Raw genomic sequence first — 23,574 nt, forward strand, 5'->3', positions numbered from 1 at the left:
CTGTGACCTCATTTGGAGTTTTATTGGCAAAAGTACTGAAATCTTCTGCCGTTTCCTTCTCCAACTCATTTTATAGACGAGGAAACTGAGGCAAATAGAGTTAAGTATCTAAGGTTACATTTGAACTCATGAAAAACAAGTCTTCTTGATTCCAAGCTCTATTCACTGCACTACATAGCTTCCTTCAAATATCCTTACTAGGAATATAAAATCTAAATATTTAAGATGCCCTATTTGCTGTATGTCCTTGAAGTTGACTAACTAACCCCTTGACCACTTGTCAATTTAAAACTATCCATTTGTTTCATCCTTTATATATCTCTTATAATTGCCATCCTCTGAAGCATCCTTTTCTTCAGGAAGAGGGATATAACAGCATAACAGGACCAGAGAATTTTTCCCCTTATATTAAAGGGGAGTGCAAAACTGTACAAAGGTTTCCTGAATGCTGTCTATACCAATAAATTGTCCATTCTCAAGAAATTTCATTTTTTAGGCATTCATTCCTTTACAGATTCCAAACCTAATTGTCTTGACCTTCTTCATTACTGCATAGTGACCTCCTCACCCTGGAAGTTCAGCCTGAAACTATGGCCATTTCTCTGGGTATCTGGTTCCTCCCAAAACCCTACCTTTTGCCCCCTTTTTTTAAAAAATTGTTTATCTAGTACTTTATTTTCTTCTCAACTATATATTAAAACAATCTTTAACATTCATTTTTTTTAAAATGTTAAGTTCCAAATTATCTCCCTTCTTCTCCTCCTCTGTCACTGAGAAGGCAAGCAATTTGATATGTTATACATGTGCAGTAATGTAAAATAGATTTCTATATTAGTCATGTTCTGAAAGAAAATAGATTTTAAAATAACAATAAAAATAAGAAAAGTGATTTTTAAAAAGGTTTTGATCTGTATTCATACTCTCTCAACTCTTTCTCTGGGGATGGACAGCAGTTTTCATCAAAAGTCCTTTGGAATTGTCTTGGATCATTGTATTATGAAAAGAACTAAGTTGATCATCATATAATATTGCTGTTAGGATGAACAATAGAACCTCCATATATTTAAGGAAAGTGTTTATGACTGCCATGTCTTCATTCTTCTCTCCATTTCTGATTCTCCAGAACTTTCTACCATACCCCCTTGTGAGTCCCTTTTCCTCTTCCCACCCTATTCCCCCTGCTTCCATTTTGATTTCTTCTTCCCCCATTAAAATGTAAGCTCTTTGAGAGTAGGGACTTTCTCTGTAATTTTGTTTATATTTGTATCCCTAACACATAACTTCTTGTTATAGACTAGGATTTCTTAAATTTCTTCTACTTGTGATCCCTTTTCATCTGAGAAAATTTTATATAACTCCAAGTATATAGGTGTATCAAATAAGTATGCAAATCAAACATTTGATGATAATAAATCAGCCACTACATTCCGTTATGGGGTCACAAGCCACAGTTTAAGAAGCTGGATGATAGACAAATCTCTAAGACCATCTACCTAAGAATTCCCTATATAAACAAAATCAAATGTCCAATCTCTATCATTATGACGCCAGAAATGTATTCTAGGTGTCTTTCCTTAATTTTTTTCATTTATGTTCCACAGAACTCAAAAAATTCATCATTTGTTGAATGGATTTGCCTCTTTGCAGCCCTGAAAAGTAAACTAAATTTATATATCATGTTAATATCAATATGATGACAATCTGCATTCCATTCCTAACTACTTCATCCTGTGCAGCTAAAGATGATATTATTAAATCATGAGCATGAGATAATGCAGGTGATTTTCACCCTACTAAAATACTCCTCATCTCATTCATCCTCAGTCACTCTGCTCACCAAGAAGGCCCCTGTCTTTCTCACTAGCTCCAGATGTGCAGCAGGGGGTTGCTAAATAAGTCCCAAATAATCCCATTTGAGGGTGTCTCTTTGAGAATGATAGAATGTGCTCTTGTTGTTGCCAACGGTTTATATAATGTCACTTCCCTCCCTCTCCCATTCCTTCATTTCATCCCTTTTATTCCTTAGCTCATAATAAAATTTCTCCACTGTGTCATCACCATAACATAATGCCTATATGAAATCTACACCATCAATGTGAATAGATACCTCACAAAGTAATAGTTAACCATGGAAATCATGTCCCAAGAAAAAGCAACACTTTAACCCATTCACTATCCCAATATTCAGCTATGCAACATACAATATCAAGTCAGCACTGTCACCAGCATAAATACCAACAGATTTTTCAGGAACATTATGATACAAAGTTGTATAACATTTGAACAGCACATGGCCTCCTGACAATTTAACAGAAGAGTGAAACAGTTGATCTGTTCAGCAGTTTTTTCAGTAGAAAAAAGCCTCCTTTTGACTTTTAGTTACAACTTTAGGGGGGGAAAAGAGAAAAGAAAAACCTTAAGCGCCTCTCCTCTAAGTATTTCTAGGGAAAATAGCCTCAACCTAACATAAGTCTCCAAATATAATCATTTTTTAAAAAGAAGATTCTTTAATAAGACTCCCAGAAAAATGAATCCCAATGGTACACTTAGTTTCTCACAACTGGATCAAGTTCATCTCTTGAAAGCCACATCTCATAAACTCAGATCCCCTGAATTCAAAACCTTTACTTTTTTTTCATTGTTATTTAGTCCTTTTCTTCTGAACTTCCCTGTGACTAATCAGAATTTGATCATGTAGTTCCATAGGTCTTTCTTTATCATTTTCTAATTTTTACTTTCTTCATAGTTATCATTGTACAAATATTTTCAGTTCTATAATTATTAGCAGTTTACAAAGTGGTTATCTTCTGATTTACACTGGCTCCTGCATCATTCAGAAAACCCTATCATCTTTTTTCCCTAGTAAACTTATTTGTTTTTAATACACATTGTTTTGTAAATCATGTTGGGGGAGCAAAACCAAAACAAAAGGGAAAAATCATGGGAAAGATAAAAAAACAGAAAAAAAAAAAAAAGAAATGAACATAGCATGTGTTGATTTACAATCAGGCTCCTTAGTTCTGTTTCTGGATGTAGATAGCATTTTCTTTCCAAAATCTGTTGGAATTTCTTTACTGAATCACTGAGAAAAACCAAGTCTTTCACAGTTGATTATCACACATTCTTGCTGTTATTGTATACAATGTATTCCTGGTTCTATTTGTTCATCCTTTTACCTCCTTTACATGAAGCATATGGCACTTCAATTTTAGTGGCTCATCAGACATCTAAGGTCATAGGAAGCCAAGCCAAAAAAGAGCATCAAGGTCAACTAGCTGATTCTCTCAATATACAGATAAAGTACCTAAATCCCAGAGAGGTCAAAATATCTTGCCCAAATTCAGAAAGGTAATAAATGGTGGAGGCTGTATTTAAACTCAGATCCTCTAGATTCAAAACATTTGCTTTTTTCCCATTGTTATTTAGTCATTTTGCTATCACATCCAACTCTTCATGACCCACATTTGGGGTTTTCTTGGTAAGAATATTGAAGTGGTTTGCTATTTCTTTCTCCAGCTCATTTTACAGATGAGGAAACTGAGGTAAAGAGGATTAAATGACTTGCCCAGGATCACATAGCTAGTAAGTGTCTGAGGCCAAATTTGAACTCAGACCCAGTGCTCTATCCATTACACCACCTACCTAACCTGGTTTGTCATACCTCTATCTTCTAGGGTTCATGTAAAATTTTTGCTGTGATTTGAATTTAGTTCTCTCATTCATATCCCTTTCTAAACTATATTCTCCTCCTGGATTTATTTAAGTTTAAAATTCCTGTGAAAAATCCTTGACAAGACAATAGCAAAGAATCATATTCTAGTGCTAGAGATCATCTGGTTCAAAATGCTTATTTTGTAGATAAAGAAACAGGCTCTGAGATGGCAGATGACTTCCCCAAGAGTCATACAGATGATAACAGAAGCAGATTTGAATCCATTTCTCCCAACTCTTAAGTCCAGTGATCTTTCCATGTGTTCACAATGGCCTCCCTCATCTCAGACTCTCATAAAAGCCTACTTTGATTTCTCATTTCTCAAAGTGCCATAGGTCAGGCACAGCCTTCCCTAGTGAATATGCTAATATTATTTCAGAGGGCTCTGCTTCCTGCCTTCCCCACAGCTAATGGAAACAGAGGGAAAGAGCTAGTTTACAGTCCCTGGAAAGCAATCATTCCTGGGAATCAGAAGTTATAATTATGGAAGAGATCATTGGAAAATAAAAATAGCTAGTCCAAATCTTTAACAAAATTATGATGTAAGGGGAAGATTTTTTGGGGGAGGAGATTTTGGGGGGTTCCAGTATCTCCATGTCTTCATTTATTTTTTATCTCTTTTCTATGGGGCTCTTCCATTACCTTCATCCCCTTTTCTTGACCTCCTCCTTACTAAAATAAAGAAAAAATCCAAATTGATCTACTGGAAAATGCAGTTTATACCCCTTGCTTCTATTTCCTCTTTACTTAGCTCATTTATTCTTTAAACTTCTGCCTAGTAAATACTTGTTGAATGATTTATTAAAATTAAAGCAGCTCCCAATTCTGATGTCTGTAGGGCTGATCTAACCAGACTAAGTGACATCCTGAAAAGAGTCCTATATTTAAATTTAGAATATCAGATCTCAAAAACCCAAGTTTCCCCCCACCTCTGTTACATACCCCTCCATGTATATGTGTGTGGGAGAGGAGTAAACCACTATAAAGGGTAAAAGGAAGGGGATAAAACTTCCTACAGCTTTTACTATGTATGAGGCATTACATTAAGCTCTTTAAAAATATTGTTGCCTTTGATCTTTACAATAACACTACAAGGTAAGTTGTTATTACCACCATTTACAATTGAAAAACTGAGGCAAACAAGTTAAGTGACTTATCCAAGACCATATAGCATGCAAATCTTTAAGTTAGAGTTCCAATTCAGGTCTTCCTGACTCCAGGTCCAATGTTATCTACTGAGACAGCCAACTATATTTTTGGGCCTCTATTTACTCATCTGTAAAATGATAGAGAATGGAGTAGCTAAGAATTGCTATGTCCCCAAGCTTTAGCAGTACATCTTCCCACCCCCTGTCAGAGCCATAAGAAGGGTGCCTATGACCCAAAAATGCTTAGTGATGGTTGGGGTTTTTAGCCCACATTTTTCTTTTCCCTTGTCTTTAGAGGCAAGTCTTACCTGGCTTTTGAAGTACAAATACTAATGTAACAGACTGTCTCAGTCTATGAACCCTGATTATGATCTCTGACCATTTAATTCTCCTTGTGCTATTCCAATATCTCCATCCTTACCCACCTTTAACAAAGAAAAGGGTTTTTTTGTTTGTTTGTTTGTTTTAGCAGGAGTTAAGAGAATGTGGCACTGATCTCACTTTCCATCCAGTGGTATGCAATACTTTGAAGGGTTGAGAAGTCAGTTAACTCTTTACAAAATGGTTTCATGGATAGAGCACTGGACTTTGACTTAGGATAACCACATCACCTGTAAAATAATAATAATAATAATAATAATAATAATAATAATAATAATACCCATAGCACTTATCTCATTCATTTGACCTCATGTCTCGAACAAAGTATATTGTTTTGCAAATCTCAGAGCTCTGTGATTATTATTAATATGCATCTATGTAAAATGGATCCATCAGAATACATTTTTTAAAAATCACATCCAAAAAGTCCATTTAGTAAAGGCTCAATCAATACAAATATAAAGTTTTCTTGTTTTTGCACTGATTTATGGAGTATCCCTTCCATCCATTTTTTGGGGCAATCTGAACTATCAATAACATTTTATGACTGAGTGAAAATTTTGTGAGTAAAAATGAAATTTTTTCTGGTTTCTAAATCCCAAATGAAAGTCTGTGGTTTTGTCTAGACGACACCAAATATCTTGATGGAAAAGAGAAATACATGTATGAAGTCTTTTTATTTCTAAAGCCAAATGTCTTTTTAGAAATGTTTACATGCTTCACTCATTTTTTTTGCTTCCTTCTAATGGATTGTTTCAGAAGTCATACACACAGTCTTTAAAAAGTGCCCCTTGGAATCAGTTTTCTCTAGGTGTATTAGAATGAGTGATAACACCGTGATTATTAAGGGTCCCACTAAGGAAATTTTCTAGATGCCCTAATTCAAACAGAATCTTTGGGGACTACTGGGCACTTCAGAATAACTCTGATTGCAAAGTCTTAATTAGGGGAGCAGCACAGCCTAGTGGTCTGAGCAAAGGATTGGTATTCAATGACAATCATGTTCCAACAATACCTCTGTTCAAAATGTTAACCTTTGGCTTTTTGCATACATTCAAAATTTGTGTTTTATAAAGTGAGGATAGCAACATTAAATGGGACAAATAAAAAGGCCACCTTTTTAAGTCTTTTTTTTATGTAAACTAGGGGTTCTTAATATGTTTTTCTGTCTGGTAAAGTCTGTTTCTTCTCAGAATATTTTTAAATATGTAAAATTAAATATACAGGACTATGAAGATAAATAAATACTATAAAATACAATTATGTAATGTATTATATGTTTATTCATTCATTTATTCATTTAAGGACCCTTCTTTAAAAGATGTGTTTTATTCTGGCTGAGAACTGTGGTTTTGTTCATATAGTAAACTTCCATTCTAGAAACTCTCCTCTTTGAGGCAGATAACAGAACTAATCTGTAATCAGTCCAAAATAATATTTAATAAGCATCTATGTGCCAGATATTATATAATCTCCCAGGAGTTTAAAATTTAATGGAAGGAAGAAAACAGAGAGAAGGAAGTTGTATTATATTGGTTTTGTTTTATTATTACATTATCATTATATTTCTATTGTCTTTATTTCAGAACAGAATTCAGGCCAGAGAAACTGCCATCCCATTCTTTTGAAGTTGATCATGAAGATGCCGATAAGGATGAAGTAAGTAGACTGTTTAAGATGAAATACTTTTAATATGCAAAATAACAGTGCCCTGGAGTGTTTTTTGGGTATTTTTCATTTTCACTGACCACATCATTAGGTCCTAAGACTAATGTCTTAGAAATAGAACAGTTTTAGACTGTTTCAACCATTTTTAAGTTAGATGACTCTAGTATCAGAAATAATGCGTTACAATAGCTAGACTCTAGATCTGGAGCCAGAATGATCTGGATTCAAATACTATTTCTAACATTTGTAAACTGTGCGAGTCTTTACAATATCTCTGGCTCAAGCAGCTACCTATAATTTATTTACTAAGCCATCAATACGTTGCACCCTATGAGGGTGGTATGTTAATGGAATCCCAGATCATTAATTCATCTTTTACCTCCCATTCAGAAAATAACTCATCGCATTATTTTTAATAACTTTTGTACAGGACACCACATCCCACTCATCTTCCAAGGGAGGTGGAGGAACAGGAGGACCAGGTGTCTTCAAATCTGGATGGCTTTACAAGGGGAATTTTAACAGCACAGTCAACAATAGCATCACTGTCCGGGTAAGCATCCATCATTCTCCAGGCTTGCTGGACTTATCTTTGAGGGCAATCCCACCAGAAGTCACAGCAGAGATGATATTGTTTGGATAAGGCTATATTCTTATCCCTGTTTGTATTTTAGTTATCAAGAAGTATGATGATATTAAAGAGGATTTAGTTTTTTTCCAGAACAGTGTCCGAGAACTGAAGTGATCTAAAGGCATTTTTAAATATTCTAATTTCTATGAAAAAAAAAGTTTTGTAATTCACCCAAACAACTCTTTCTTTCTTTCTTTTCTTTTTTTTTTTTTTTTTTTTTTGGCTTATTTTAGTCATTCAAAAAGCGTTACTTTCAGCTAACTCAGTTGCCAGATAACTCCTACATTATGAACTTCTACAAAGATGAGAAAATATCCAAAGAACCTAAAGGCTGCATCTTTTTGGATTCTTGTACAGGTGTTGTGCAGGTGAGTCCAAGTTATTTTCTTTCTTTGACATTTTACTTGTAAAAAAAAAAGTTATTTTGTAATCTCTATGGTTACATTTCTTCTATTTGCTTCAGCTTTCTTATTTCAATAGTGTTTACTTAGTAATGGTTTTCTCTTTTTTTTGATTCTTTTTACTTTTATATCACAGTCCTTTCTGGATTTACCCCTAAAAATGTATGTATATATGTATACGTGTATCACACATATAATCTATAAATATATATGTATACATGTAATATATATTCACTTGAATATATATGTGGACATATTTTATTTATTTCTATTATTCTATTTCAGAAAAAATACATGTGTACATGCATGCATGTATAGATATAGACATATACTTATACATATATATACATATATACATATGTGCAGGGGCAGCTAGGTGGCACAGTGGATAGAGGGTATCACCTGGAGTCAAGAAGATTTATCTTCCTGATACTTAATAGCTGTGTGAACCTAGCCAAGTCCCTTCACCCTGGTTGCCTTAGTTTTCTCATCTGTAAAATGAGTTAGAGGAAAAAATGGTAAACCATTCAAGTGCCTTTGTCAAGAAAACACCAAATGGGATCATGAAGAGTCAGACACACCTGAAAAATAACTGAACAAACTATAAATGTGCCCACAAATACAAATACACTCACATTCAAGAATATGCTAAACAAACACAGAATGGCTGTGGGAGGAGATATCCTAGCACCTGAAGGGACAATTTCATGTAGAAGATGAATCCCTAAGAAACTAAGGGTTCCATTAAATTGGAGAATAGGAAGAAGTCCATTTTAGGCACAAAGGATAGTCAATAAAAAAGGCAGAGAGGAAGACATGTTGCATGGAATTTGCCTCTCTTGATCCTTCAATCCAAGTGTCCATATACTTTAGACACTAAGACCACATTAGAAGTATGTAATGGGGGCAACTATGATGGAGCAGTGGATAGAGCACTGGCCCTGGAGTCTGGAGGATCTTTGTTCAAATCCATTCTCAAATTGCAAGCTGTGTGATCTTAGGCAAATCACTAAACCCCAATTACCTCTAAGAAAAAAAGTAGGTGATGATACCTATTAGCTTTGTTTTACAAGTTTCCCTCACTCTAAACACCTTCTTTACCATTGAACAGAACAATCAAAATCACTCTCCTGATTTCTATGTTGGGACCACAATACCCCCTATTAATTTAGAACTATTTTCTTTTTCTCACCCTCTTATTTAGGGAAGTCCTAATACCATTGAAAAAGGTTCACTTCTGCCTTCTTCCTGTGACCCCCCCAAGAGTTAGACCACCTTTGCTTTCAAAAAAAAAGGGATATAGTTTATAATACTATAAGGGCTCTGTAAGTTTGAAATGATTGGAGGTTTGTGATCACTTTAGTCATTACCCTACAGAAGCAGTCTTGTTCCTATATATTCTGAGCTATTCTTCTCAGAACTCTGTGTTCAGCTCCCTCCAGAGCTGTTTTTCTACTGCAAAGCAAAGTATTACAGCAATCTCATGAGTTCAGATCAACCTCGAGAGCTCATTTGTAAGCTATTTTTGCATAAAATATCCTGGTTGGCTATCTAGGTGCTCAGAAATCCCCCAGATAATTGCATCACCTTTTGTTTCCCTCTGAATAGTTCTTCCCTCAGAGAGGCCAGCAACTAAGGCACACTTTGCCCAGAAAACAACATTTGTGAGATGTCAAGCATACAGCACGCAAACCCACAGAGATGTTGAAAATTTAATCCTACCTGCTTATTAGCTATAAGGAATTTAAGTTGCCTGAGAAGGAAGGAAGAGTCTTTTGTTGGTAGAAAGGGAATCATTAAAAGCAATAATAATATTCTGATAGATTGCAAATAAAAAACAAAAACAAAAACCAGTCTTAGAAATCCCTGCTAGAAATCAAAGGGTCCAAATGCTCTACTTGAATATTTTGAATATTTTAAAAGTACAAGACTTCTATTTACCAGAACCTAATTGCAGTTAAGTGGTTTCTTTGGATAGTGCTATAATGGGGGTGATTATTCTGGTCCACTGAGTTCTGACCAGGATTGACTTCCTCCTGAAGAGATATTATATTATGTCTCATGTCTCCCATTTATTCTTCTAAGCTGCTATAGTACCCATAAGATTGGCATACATATGAAAAGTGTCTCAGAGTGAAAAAGCTGGCTGTGTCTGCCCAATGTTAGGTTGTTCTGGCCAAAGCTAAGTAGCCTATGAATAGAAGCTCAATAGTCAGCTCCCTTCCAATTTCTTCGAAATTGCCAACATTTCACTTTTTTTTAGGGTTCTGGGAATAGTCCATTTGTTAGTTCTTTTTATGTTAAAGACTATTCAGAAGAGAACCACTTCCTAGAATGTAATTTATCCAAATAGAAAGGAGGATGTGAATATTTGTTTTGGGCAGTACAAAGATGGCTGGATTTGGATTCAGGATTATGGGTTGGAATCATGGCTCTGTCGTGATATGACTTTGGGAAAGCCATGTAGCCTTTCTGGGTTTCAATTCCCTCCTCATTAAAGTGAAAGAGTTAGACCAGTTAATGATATATGAATTTGAAATTAGATTAGATCAAGAGGTCATCTAGCCTTATAATCTTCTTCATCATATTTTACATATAAACAAACAGGTTCAGAGAGAGAACCCATGAAGTCACTTCTAAATCTAAAATCTTATGATCTTAAATTTTTTGGTACTTGAAAATTAAGTTTGATTACATAGTATAGTATTTACAACTGATTCTATTTTTCTGGTACTTAGCTTATATCATTGAAGCTATATGTATATTAAGAAATAAGAGGATACAATGTACCCATCTGTGCATCCACCTGTACTCATTCACATTCCAAAAAATTCTTATCTTTCCTCAAAAATAATTGTGTTTCTAAATGAAATTCTTCTTCTTAAGAGAGTCCTGACTTGGAAATTCAATCGGTTATATGCCTTCTTGAATTTGGTAATGAAGAGGATTTCATCTGGGAATAATCCTTAGATTGTGTATTGTTTTTCTAGGAGACATTAGTCCTAGAAGCATCTGCCCTACCCCACCCCAGAAGATTTCAAACAAAAGTTTCTCTGGTTTTAGCCTCCAGTTGTTCTAAAATTACTAATGATTTCTTAAATGATGAATCTGATAGCTTCTTCTCAGTGGTAATCCTCTTCAATATTTGACACTGTTGATCACCTCTCTAAGCTTAGCCATTCTCTCCACTTTAAGTTTTTAACTTTCTCTCTGACTTGCCCTTCATTTGCTTCTTCATGCATTGTATAACCACAAATTTTGAATATCCCCAACAGTATGTCTCAGATCATCTCTTCTTTTCCATCTATATAACTTTTCTCTGCAGATTATCTCCAATTCTAAATCCAGTTCATTCTCTCTTCTGAGCCATAGTCCCAGTCAGTTAGTCAATGAGCATTTATTAAGGTTCTCTTATGTTTGAAGCTCTATAATAAGCCCTGAAGATATAAAAGAGTCTTCAAGAATCTCACAATCTAATGGCCAGTTACCTTTTGGGAATCTTAAATTATATATCCTATAACATCTCCAACTCCATCATCCAAACCAGATCCCATAATCCTTTCCCCTAAATCTTACTTTCTTGCAAACTTTCCTAATGCTGTTAAGTCTTCCCCAACTCTAATCCATTCCTCCACTCAATAAACATCAGTGGTTAACTATTGTCTTGAGAATCAATATAGAATCTTCCATTTGACATCCAAGCACTTCATAACCTGGTCCTGCATTTCTTTTCAAGAATTTTTATACTTAATTTCCTTGTACATGCACTATAATATGCTACTCTAATATATTTGCTGTTCTTCATATTCAATGTTTAATCTCCCACTTTTGGATCTTTGCACTGCCTGTCTCTCATATCTGGAATCTACATTTTCCTCACCTTTATTCTTAATTTCCTTGGCTTCCTTCAGAATCTGCCTCAAATCCTACCAACTTTAGCCTTCTCCAATGCTTTGACCTGCTAGTACATTTCTCTTGGAGATTATTCTCCATCTACACTATATTATTTTATATATTATATATGTGTGTGTGCATACACATATATGTTTGCTATACATATTGTTTCCTCTGATAGAATGAGTACTCCCTTTGGACAAGAACTGTTTCATTTTGGTCTTAGTAGCTCCAGGGCTCAGAATAGTGCCTGCTACACAGTAGACTTTTCATGCTACATGGAAAGAACAATGAGTTTGGAGACAAAGAACTTGAGTTTAAAACCTGGATTGACCACTTATTACCTATGCTACCTAAGACCTTGTATTGTACCTTGTTATTTACATATTGTTTCCCTCATTAAAATATGAGTTCCTTGAGTGCAGATACCATTTTTGTCTTAATGCTTATCACAGCATTAAACACATAAAAAGTGTTTAATGAATGTTTATTGACTCACTGAGAAACTACTTAGACCAGAAAGCCAAGTCATTTACTTGATTGTCTATTGAACTGGATATTATCACAAGAATAAGTCCAGAAGGAGGTGAAATTATAGACATTGAATTCAGGTTTCTTAAATATTTTAAGCCTGGTATTTTTCTGGATAGTTCTCATTTCAAAATCTGGAATTCCTCCAGAAGGCAATAATGCTGAACTTTAAAGGGAGAGAATTAATTAAGTGTTACAAAGCAATCCAGCAAAAGTAGAAGATAATTGCATTTTAAAGGAGATGCCAAATTTCCATATGGAAAGAACAATAAAGAATCTAATGGAGGTAGAAAGTATTTTTCTATTGTTGGCCACAAAAGAGACTATTTGGCTATAAGTTTGAAAAAAAAAAGTCACAGCAATAGGTAAAAGAAGGCTCTATTTTATAGACATTGAACTGGAAATCTTAATGCTTACTTTTTCACATGCATTTCAAGTTTGTTCTGGCAAGCGAAACCCTTTTAAATCTAGCTGCATAGTATTCTATGAAGCTATATAGATAGAGTAGATTGAAGTATGGGGCACAAAGCATATGTTAAATTCACAAAGAAGATGAAATATATCTTTGCTGTTTCTTATACCAGAAAAATCAAAAAGGTATAGGTTCTACATCACTTTAATTTTGATATTTAATATTTTATTGGATGTTGGTTTCCATGCATAGATAAATATAAGATCATAATTCTTTTGATAACATAAATTTTATTGCAAACCATTATTGGACTTAGACTTCTTTTAATCTCTTAAGCATGAGGGTAACTGGGAGCAGGAGAGAAAGTCAAGCCTAAGGACTAGGCAAAAGACTATGTAACTTACTAAGGAGCTTTTTGTATATAATAGTCCTCTTCTTTGCCGAATTTCTCTGTTTTCAGTTGAAAGGCCTGAATAGGTCTCCATAATCCTATTGCAGTACTAAAAAATCAGAAAATCCTCAATTTAGATCTAGAAAAGATCTTAGAAGTCATTAAGTTCAACCTTCTTATTTTAGGAATAAAAAACTCTGGGTAAATTACTAAAGCCCTGCATCCTGTATTGTTTTGAAAATCTGAAATGGTATTTTGACCCACATCTTCTTAACTTCCAGTTCAATGTTCTGTCTATTGATACCATGCTACTGGTCATTCTGATACCATATAATACACCAACTTTTATGTTAGTACAGAAAAAGTGAGATTGTCTAGAATATGTAAAGCACTAAGATGCCACAAACATTACCAAAATCAGTTGTTTTACCTATGGCCTTTTTTCCCTGTAAGGCAGTTGGGGTTAAGTGACTTGCCCAGGGTCACACAGCTAGGAAGTGTTAAGTGTCTGAGAACAGATCTGAACTCAGGTCCTCCTGATTCAGGGCTGACGTTCTATACACGGTGCCACCTAGCTGCTCCCTGCCCTGGCCTTTTTTAAAATTACTTTTGAAGTGCTATCCCTACAGACAAGGTATGTTAAGAGAAAAGACCTTCTATTATATATATTTTTACTCTGTTGTAAATTTTAACAATGACAATTTGAATTCCAAGAAGGTCCATTTTTATAGTTTTTCTTGCTTTGAAGCTGCAATGTGTTTTGTTATAAGGAATATGTTCATGTCTGAATCATTCTCACACTGGAGGTGTCGTTGGCTTACGAAGTCTATCGTTATAGAATGAGACTGGAAAGTTATCAAGTGAAATTTCTCATAATGAGTTTGTTGATTAAGGCCAGACAGACTAGGTGGAATTTTAGACTTTTTAACAAAAGACAGCAGTGGATAGAGAGTTAGCCTTTGAGTTATAGAGACCTGGATGCAATTCCCATTTTTGAATATCCATGAGTAATAAGTCATTTCATTTATCTAAGCCTTCCTAAAATTCCCTAAGCATGATGACAGTCTTCACTGGTGCAAAGAGATGACATACTTGGAATTCTTCCCACATTTCTGCCTCACCAGCTGCTTTCTGGATATCTCAAAATGACCATGCCATAAACACTTCATACTCAATATGTTTCAAACAGAATTAATTATTGCCCCTCAAAAAGCCTTGAATTTCCCTAATTTTTGGAGGATCCTTTTCTCTTTTCAATTACCCATGTTTGCAAATTTAGAAGTATCCTAGAATATTCCTTCTCCTTTTCCTCCTTTCTTCCAAATCTAATCAGTTGCTGAGTCTAATAGGACATAGGAAAATAATAAATGTAAATGATTACGATATAGGAATGGTCTAATATAGTTAGCTGAAAGATTCAAGGGGGAGAGAAATCATTCTTTCATTTGGAGGAAGAGGGAAGAGACAAGATATCGTGGAAGAGGAATACATGATCTTGGTCTTGAAAATGGAGGATTTCAATGAATAATATTAGTAATAATAAAAACAATCATAATAATAGTCAGGATATATATGCTGTTCTAGGGTTTACAAAGCACTTTACAAATATTATTCCACTTTATCTCTATAATAACCCTGTAAGGTAGGCTATAATCATTATTATTACATCGCTAAAAATTACTGAATTCAATTTTGTACTTAGGTTTTCCTAACTCCAAGACATCTCTATCCACCTATTGCACCACCTATTGTCTGGGCAGGGAGTCTATTCTGGGCATTAGGAAAGGCCATGTGCAAATGTACAAAGGCAGTAGGGGGCAGTATGAGATCAATGATTGGTCCATATTGGTTATACCCAAGCAAATAAGAGTACCATGAGCTAATTCTAGCAAAGCAGGCTGGGGCCAGATAGTGGAGAGCAGTGAATTCTATTTTAAGGAATTGGTATTTTATTCACTAGACAATGGGGAGTCACTAAAGGATTTGGAGGAAGGGAATGAAATAGTCACAATTAAGATTATTTTTATATTCAGCACAAAGGATGGATTGGAAAGGAGAGACATTAGAAGCAGAAAAAACAATTATAATCATGTAGGCAGGAGGCACCTGAATTAGAATGATTTCACTAAGTGGTAAGTAAAAGACAAAAGCAAGAAATATCTAAGGTCAGATTCTTTCTATGCCTAGCAATTGATAACACAGTGGAGAATGGGGAAATAGAGAAAAGGAAGAGGTGAGGATAATTTAGCAGCTTTGAGCATTAATGACTAGGAGAGCAGTAGCATCATTGAGGAAAAAAACAAATTTGGAGAAAGGGCAGATTTTAGAAAGATTCATAGTAACTTATTTATCTATAGAAGAGATTCTGAGTCTATTTTATTATAGACAAGAAGGTAGCACAATGGCTAGATGCTGAGCTTAAGTCAGGAAGACCTGAGGTCTATAATTTTAGATAAACCATTATGTGCTTCAGTTTCCTTAATTATGAAATGCGATAATAATAACACCTACTTCTCTAGTGTTGGTGTGAAGGCTGAACAAGATCATTTTTGCAAACTACTTAGTACAGTACACAGTGTTATAGAAATGCTAGTATTAATCTATTTTTGTCATGAATCCCTACAGCAGCCTGGTAAAACCTATGGATATGTTCTTAAAATAATATTTTTAAATGCATAAAATAAAATACAAAGCATTACAAAGGAAAAAATTATATTGAAAGATTTATTTTTTCCCTATAAGTTCGCATATCCCATAAAATCTGCCCATGTATTAGAAGGGTCACTGAATCATAAGTTAAGAAAACCAAATCCAAAGATTTGTGACTACAAAACCACTTTCCTCACAACTACTATGTGAAGTACATGGTGTATAAAAACTATGATGACAAGTTAAGTTCCCAAGTTTTTACCACTACTGTAAGAGTAAGAATTTAAATTTAAAGCCTATTGCCTTTCTATCATACCAGATTTTAGACATGTTGTTTTTTAGACATGGATATAACATATAACAAGTTCTTGGAAATAATAAATTAAAGCTAAAGGGAGAGATCAAGACTGAAGACATATCAAAATATATATTATATATACATATATATATAAAACAATTTGAAAAGGGAAGGCAAGCTTTTATGAGCTGCAAAAACTTAACTCAAATAACTTTAACATATTTTCTGACATCCGAATATCATTGAACTATTTCACTGATTTTTTTCTAGATACCATTATTATCTTGATTGCAGGTGGTAGGACATAAAACTATTCAGATATCTTAATCTTTTAAACATTAACTTTCTTATATTTTAGCTATCTTTGATGATCTCAAAATAGAAAAATATTATAATAAGATATTAATAGAATGTTCCTTTTCTAAATACTCTTTTGAAAGCCAAAAGTGGCTTAAAATACAAATATAATACCTTATATAAGTCATATGTAGGAAGATTATCTAAAATATACATGTAACAAATGTTACGGATGGACGGACGGACGGACGGATGAATGGATGGATGGGTGGGTGGACGAATGGATACGGTTGAAATGAGTAGATTTTCTCTTAGGTCTGGTCCACTTTTGCAGAAAATTGGAAGAGGGCCATGTCTGCAACACCAGGTAATTATAGCAAAAAGAGTCTAGAACCAGATGCTAGGTGATTTTTTCCTTTCTCTTAGAGAGGTATTCAATATGTTGTGCCACCTTCAAATGTCTCTAAATACAATGTTTAGAAATTGAAAAGGAAAGCAACTTCCTTAATTGCTCTTCAAGAAGAGGGTAACCCTTAGCTTAAAATGACCAGTTTAGCCCCTTACCACCAAATGATATTTACACCAAAAAATACAAATGCCCAATAACCTAATATCAAGTAAACTTATCTATCCAAACAAAATAGAAAATAGAAATTAGATCTATAGATTAGAATATATTGAAGAATAACCAACAATCAATAAAAATCCAGCTCAAACCATGAGAGAGCACCTCACCCAGGGAAGGTCCTTTCTTCATAATCTCAAGAGTTACACATCATTGAGATCAAAAAAGATGCTCCTGTTCTCATACTTATCTATGGCTCTGAGAGTTCTAGTCCATTTCTCTCTCTCAAAAGCATCCTTAGATCTTCATGTGTGCCTCTGAAGGCCTTCTCTGCAATAAGCTGAAAGAGATCCCCGTGCTGGCAGGATTATTCTCAGCATTCTCTCAGCCATTTAAGAGTGATATCTCCTTCTGTATAAGCAGCACTAGGTTGATCCTTTGCAAAATTGCCCCAGACCTCCTACTTAATATTAGTGTAGCATTTTCCAGAGATTAGGTCATCCCCAGCACCCTCATCTCCCCGTAGAGGACTTCATTATATTTGTACAATCATCCTTTTGGTTAGAGAGGTAAATGAGATAAGTGGTATTATAATAATACCATTTAGTGTAATGATTTCTGAGTAGAAACACAGGTTCAGAAAGGTTAATTAACTTGTCCAAAGTCACTGAACTAATAAATGGTGAACCTCATCCTAGAAACTTGGTCTTCTGACTTCTCCAATGCTTGCCAAGAGCTTTTTCTGCTCCTTCATTCAATTATCTTGAAATGAAACTACAATTCATAAAATACAGCTTCTTAAAAACCAATTTAAAATATTACACTAACTCCCAAATTCTTTTGTTATTAGTTATCTACATAGAAAGGCCAATGACTTGTAGGATATTTATTTTCTTTTGAGTGTATTATAATGATGTTCATTTTCACATAGGTTTCTATCTCCTTGATAGTGTTACTTATAGGATTAGGCAAGTTAAACTAATTTCATGTTAGTTTTAGAAACAATTTAGAATTTGAGCATACTCAGCATAAAATTTGTTTCCCTTGAAAACAACAAAAGCCAAATAAAATATGTATACTTTTTAAAGCAATCTCCAGATATTTCTACTGTAGTTTGGAATTTTTTCCAAAGAGTCAATAATTATCGTTTTAAAGAGACTAACCTTTACCAATATTACCTGAATAAACAAAACATCTGTATGATATGTGAGTATCCTGAGGTTTGTTGTTGTTGTTTTGGTTTAATTTTTTTTCTTTTTCTTTTTTAAAAAATAATTAGCAGCTGATAACAATCTAGTTATTACAATTTAGCAGAAAAAAATCGACTATTTCCCATCTGACAGGTACATTTCCTCCTTTAAGTTCTCCCTTCTTGTGGCTTATATGCTACTGTGCTTTCCTAATTCTCCCCTTACCTCATTTTTTTTCCTATAGCAAAATAACAGAATGTCATAGAGAATACACTGAGGTAAATAAGAGTTATAAGAACTGTATTTTAATTCTTTCTCTAGCACTAATGAGATTTTGGACAAGTTGACCGAACTCTCATCTCCTGAATATCTTCTCTTATAAATTAGGGATAAAACATCACTTTTCTGCTTTACCACAATATTATAAAAATCAAATGAGATCTTTTGTGTGTGATAATAGAAGCTAATATGAACAATATTTTAAATATATAAAGGACTTTCTTTATACTATTCCTAGAAAGGCAGAAGTATTATTATCTTCATTTTAGAGCTAAGTAGTAAGCTACACATTTTATTTTCCCTTGGAGAACTCATTTCCACCAACTACCTCTGTATCAATGTTCCATATTAAATAAAACTTTCCCAGTCTCCTTGGTCCAAATGCTTATGGAGATTCCATTTGCTTGTATCTTTTCTACTTAAAAGGATGGCTAACAATGTAAGAAAATACATTAATTCTAAGAGGGATGGCATTGTGTTTAAAGGGCTAACTTTGAGTTGGGAAGATGGTGGTTGGAGCCTTGTGTCAGGCACAAATTCACTGTGCTCACTAAAAAGTCATTAATTTTTTAGCACCCTTAGAAAGCTCCAAGAGAGTGATTCTTAAACTCTCTTTGCTCACTTTAGTACAGGAAACCAGCATAATAGTGAAACTAGTGTACTGGGATGCACTCTGAGAACTTAAGACTCTAAATTATAAAAGAATTAAAGAACTGCATCAAAGATGAAATTTTCAATACTGGGAATTTCCTACACAGTGAGATATAGGAGAGGACAGATGGCTAGACTGTGGTAGATATGGGGATTTTGGAAAATCACATCATGCCTCTGAATCTCTTAAGATGATATATGTATGTACACATCAGAGGCATAAGTAATCCCTCCACAAATGTGGATAAAGGTTTACATGTATTTCACCTATTATAACTACTCTTCTCATTGTAGATGTATGTTTTAAGAGAGTGGGGCCAAATTAAAAGTGAGGGGAGCAGTTTGGAGGTGAAAGGGGGAAAGTCTTAATTGCTACTTATATCTGTTACTATACTTTTCTTTGAACTAATTGTGTCCTAGGGCTAATAAGTACAAAATAAATACAACAGTGGAGATTCATAGCTATAGGGTTTTTTTGTTTGTTTGTTTGTTTGTTTATTTGTTTTTTTTTAAGTAAGTGCTCCATGCACTCTAAAGCAAAATAATTGGATAAGATTTTTTTTTGTATAGCTCTTTACTCACACCTCTCATCCAGACTAGTACATCTACTCTTTTTCCTCATATTAATGTTGCTATTATTTTCTTGGTCTCTGAGATTTGAAAACTAAAATTTAGCTGTAATTTTACCCCCTTCCACTTTCCATATCAATTCAATCACTAATTTCAGCCAATTCTTTCTTTATAATGTCATTTGTATTCTTTTCTGTTTGTTTCCATAGCAACTGCTCTGATTCAGGTTTTTTAGCACCTCAGATTTAAAACTGCAATTGCTTCCTATTGTCTCTCTATTTCCCATCTCTTACCTTTTGAATATGATTATTGTGAAATATATTTGACAAATCACAGCAATGACAAAGTGTGTGTTAGGAAGGACTTCCTGGACATTGTTTCACAAAAGCCTTGCTTTTCAAGTCCCAGTCTCTGACACAACCTCTGGCTCCTTTTGCCTATCAAGTCAAATCTCAACTCCCCAGTATAATTCAAGTTGCTATATAAAGTTCTCCTGCCCCACCTTGTCATTTCTTCATGTTTCATCAGACAGCAATATAGTCCCTATTCCTAGACAATCTGATTATTATTCAGGATATTTTCCCATCTTTAGAAGACTTTGCCACTTTTCTTCTAATCCATGCTTTTAATTTCCTTCAAGACCTAGCCATAGATCTCTCAAACTCAACATGTCCAAAAGTAAACTCATTGTCTTTATTCCCACGTGCTCCCCTATCATACTTCCCTAACATTAAAGTACCTCCATCCTCCCAGACTTGCAAACTGTCTGTACTCTCCCCTACTTAATTTCTCTATCTTTCTTCAAGACTTCACTTGAATCACACTTTTTGCAAGAGGTCATTCTCCCCATACCACCTGCAAATGCCTTCAATTCTCATTCCCATCTTATTCTTTAAGCATTATTATTTGTAGCACATGGAGTCCTCTCTGTGGACATGGACTTCTGAGAAAGGGTGATCCAGTTTGAGAGTACTGTGGGAGTTCACATATACTCAAAATTATAGCTCATGAACCTCCACCAGTATGTTTTACTAATCAGTCAAAGTGATTATTTTGAACAATTGATTCAAACAAAGGCATTTAATGAGACAGCATGGTAAGAAAAAAAAGGATCAATTTTCTCATAAGCTTGGTATAACCTGTCTCACATGGAAGAGTAGCCCCTTCTTCCAATAGTACATAGTTAGTTTTCCAACTGTTGTGAGCCTAATTCCTGCTGGACATTGTATCATCAGAATGTGCTGCTGGATATTGTATTTCCTGTGGTCCTCCATGACTATCATAACTCTGCTTCACATCAATTGTATTTACTGCATTTTAGATGGAGTCTTCATCTGAAGTGGTATCTTTTTCTCATGAGAAAAATTATTTCTGGCCACCTTTCACTTAGCTTAGCCTGTTTTAGAAATGTAGGCTCTCCACCAGCCCTGAATTCAGGAGAACTGGAGTTCAAATCTGGTCTCAGACACTTAACACTTCCTAGCTGTGTGACCCTGGGCAAGTCACTTAACCCCAGCCTCAGGAAAAAAAAAAGGTAGGCTCTCAATGTACCCCATCATAAAACTAGGGAAAAGTGACTTTCCAAAAGGAGAAAGAGACATCTGTGGTATGATGGGCTCTCCTTTCCTCAGCCAAAAGGGGTATTTAAGAAAAAGAAATTTTCATTTTCCTAACTGACTTAAAGAACACTTTTTTTTGTTTACTACATTGGAATATAACGAGAATACAACATTCATCTTTCACATACTTCTCTGTTTCCCTCCATTTGAAAAATATGCAAAAGATTTTGGCTCAGCTTTTGATGAGAAAAATTTGCTGGCCTTTTTAAAAGGTCCTCCCTTTTTAGTTTATGTAGCATGATACATAGAACCAAGAGTGGATTTGTGGAAACCCTTATAACTTGAAAGAAGAGAACTTAGTTATACAGACTGAGTGCAGAGTGAGCCTGTTAATGTACACCATGTACAAGAGAATTTAATACTATTGCCCTTCTGAAGAAAGAGTCATGGAAATGAAATTGACCTGTGATTTTCCTTTTTTCTTATTAAAGGCTTCTGACTCAGTAAAATATTCATTATTCAGTCTTCATTGAAAACAAAGACCTTCTGTTTTATGTTAAGTTTTTAAAAGTCTGAAGAAATATTTGATATTTCTACCTGTGGATGAAAGGACTGATTATATAAATTTCCCCAATGTACACCAAATGCATGTGTATATACACACATGTATTATATATACATATATGCATGATATGTGTTATATGGTACATATGTGTATGTATATGTGTCTATATACATGTATATGTGTAGACATGGAAGGAGAGAGGAAGGGAGGAAGGAAGGAAGGAGAGAGGGAGGGATGGAGAGAGGGAAAAAAGGAGGGGAGGGAGGGAGAGAGAGGAAGGAAGGAAGGAAGGAAAAGGAAGGAAGGAAGGAAGGAAGGAAGGAAGGAAGGAAGGAAGGAAGGAAGGAAGGAAGGAAGGAAGGAAGGAAGGAAGGAAGGAAGGAAGGAAGGAAGGAAGGAAGGAAGGAAGGAAGGAAGGAAAAGAACATAGAGGGAATAGGTTGAATAGGGCAGCCAGGTGGCATGTTGGATAGAATATAGGATTTAGAGCCCAGAAAACTCATCTTCCTGAGTTAAAATCTTGCTTTGGACACTTACTAGCTGTATGACTCTGGGAAAGTCCGTCAACACTATCTGTCTCAGTTTCCTCACCAGTCAAAAGAGCTGGAGAAGGAAATGGCTTCTGTGCTAAGAAAACCTCAAATAAAATCATGAAAAATCAGACACAACTGAACAACAGCACCAACAAGCAGGTTCATAGAGATTCAGAAAAAAAAATTTGTTCAAGATCTCTGGTTCCAACTTACTCATAGAAGTTATAATATTGGGATCAGTTAGATGGCATAGTGGATAGAACACTGGTCCTGGTGACCTTTTGCCAGATGCCAAAAATATGATCAATAGTTTATCATCATTTTTTGTTGAAAATTGAGGGGTGGGGTATATTTTTTTTAGCAACAGGGGGATAGTGATTAATATTTAGTGACTGATCATCTGGCTGCTGATCAACAATCATCTTTATTGTTTGGCATTTAAATTTCTTGACAATCTAGTGGCAGATTGGCAGATTGATTCCACATCAATTTTCCCCACACATTATATCCTCCAATCAAATTGGAATATTTTCTGTTTCCACTTCAAGACTTTGAATCTCTCAGAGATTTTTAACCAGGGATTTATGAAGTTTTATCAGACCAATCAAAGAGACAATGATACAAAAAGTTAATAACCTCTGATCCTAACTCCATGCCATCATATAAACCGTCCTCCTCAGATACATTGCTCTCCCTCTTTATCTTCCCCCTTTAGGATTTTAAAGTTTGGCTGGAGGATAATCTTTCTGGGAAGCTTTTCTTTGTCCTCTCTTGTCTTAAGATTCCTCTCCCCCCCCATCAAACTACTTTGTATGTATATTTCTATTAACTTATCTGTCAACTTATTATTTTCCTCTAATAGAACATAAGCTCTTTGAAGGTAGCACTGGTTCATTTTTTTCTTTGTTATCTTCAGCTCATAATAGGAAGCCTGGCACATAGTAGACTATTAATACTTGTTTGTTGAATGAAATTGAATTGAATAGATTTGAAGTGAACTCCCTGGAGTTACCTTTTCAGTTCATTTGATAAAATTATGCCCTTCAATTCCCTTATTTTAGAGAAGGTTTTCATAATATAGTATAGTACTAGCTATAATAAGAGTTCACATATATATTCTGACATATATTACGTATGTGTGTATATGTATGTATACATATATGTAAACACAAAATACTTATAATTCCATTTTGACTAACTTACAAGTTGCTATGAAGATCAAATAATATTTTTATATAAATTTTTTGAT

At 34.6% G+C, this 23,574-nt stretch overlaps 1 protein-coding gene across 5 annotated transcripts in view; it reads left to right on the forward strand.

Annotated features, from left to right (window-relative positions):
• Nucleotides 1–23,574, forward strand: part of DOCK10 (dedicator of cytokinesis 10) — a 325,083-nt gene that overhangs the window by 179,704 nt on the left and 121,805 nt on the right. For all 5 annotated transcript variants that reach the window (XM_074298584.1, XM_074298583.1, XM_074298585.1 and 2 more), the window contains exons 5-7: nt 6,828–6,900; nt 7,340–7,462; nt 7,774–7,908. In XM_074298584.1, the coding sequence (XP_074154685.1) occupies nt 6,828–6,900; nt 7,340–7,462; nt 7,774–7,908 (331 nt within the window). The remainder of the gene's footprint in view (nt 1–6,827; nt 6,901–7,339; nt 7,463–7,773; nt 7,909–23,574) is intronic.

Source organism: Sminthopsis crassicaudata, chromosome 3 (assembly GCF_048593235.1).
Source record: "Sminthopsis crassicaudata isolate SCR6 chromosome 3, ASM4859323v1, whole genome shotgun sequence".
In the NCBI taxonomy this organism is placed as follows: domain Eukaryota; kingdom Metazoa; phylum Chordata; class Mammalia; order Dasyuromorphia; family Dasyuridae; genus Sminthopsis; species Sminthopsis crassicaudata.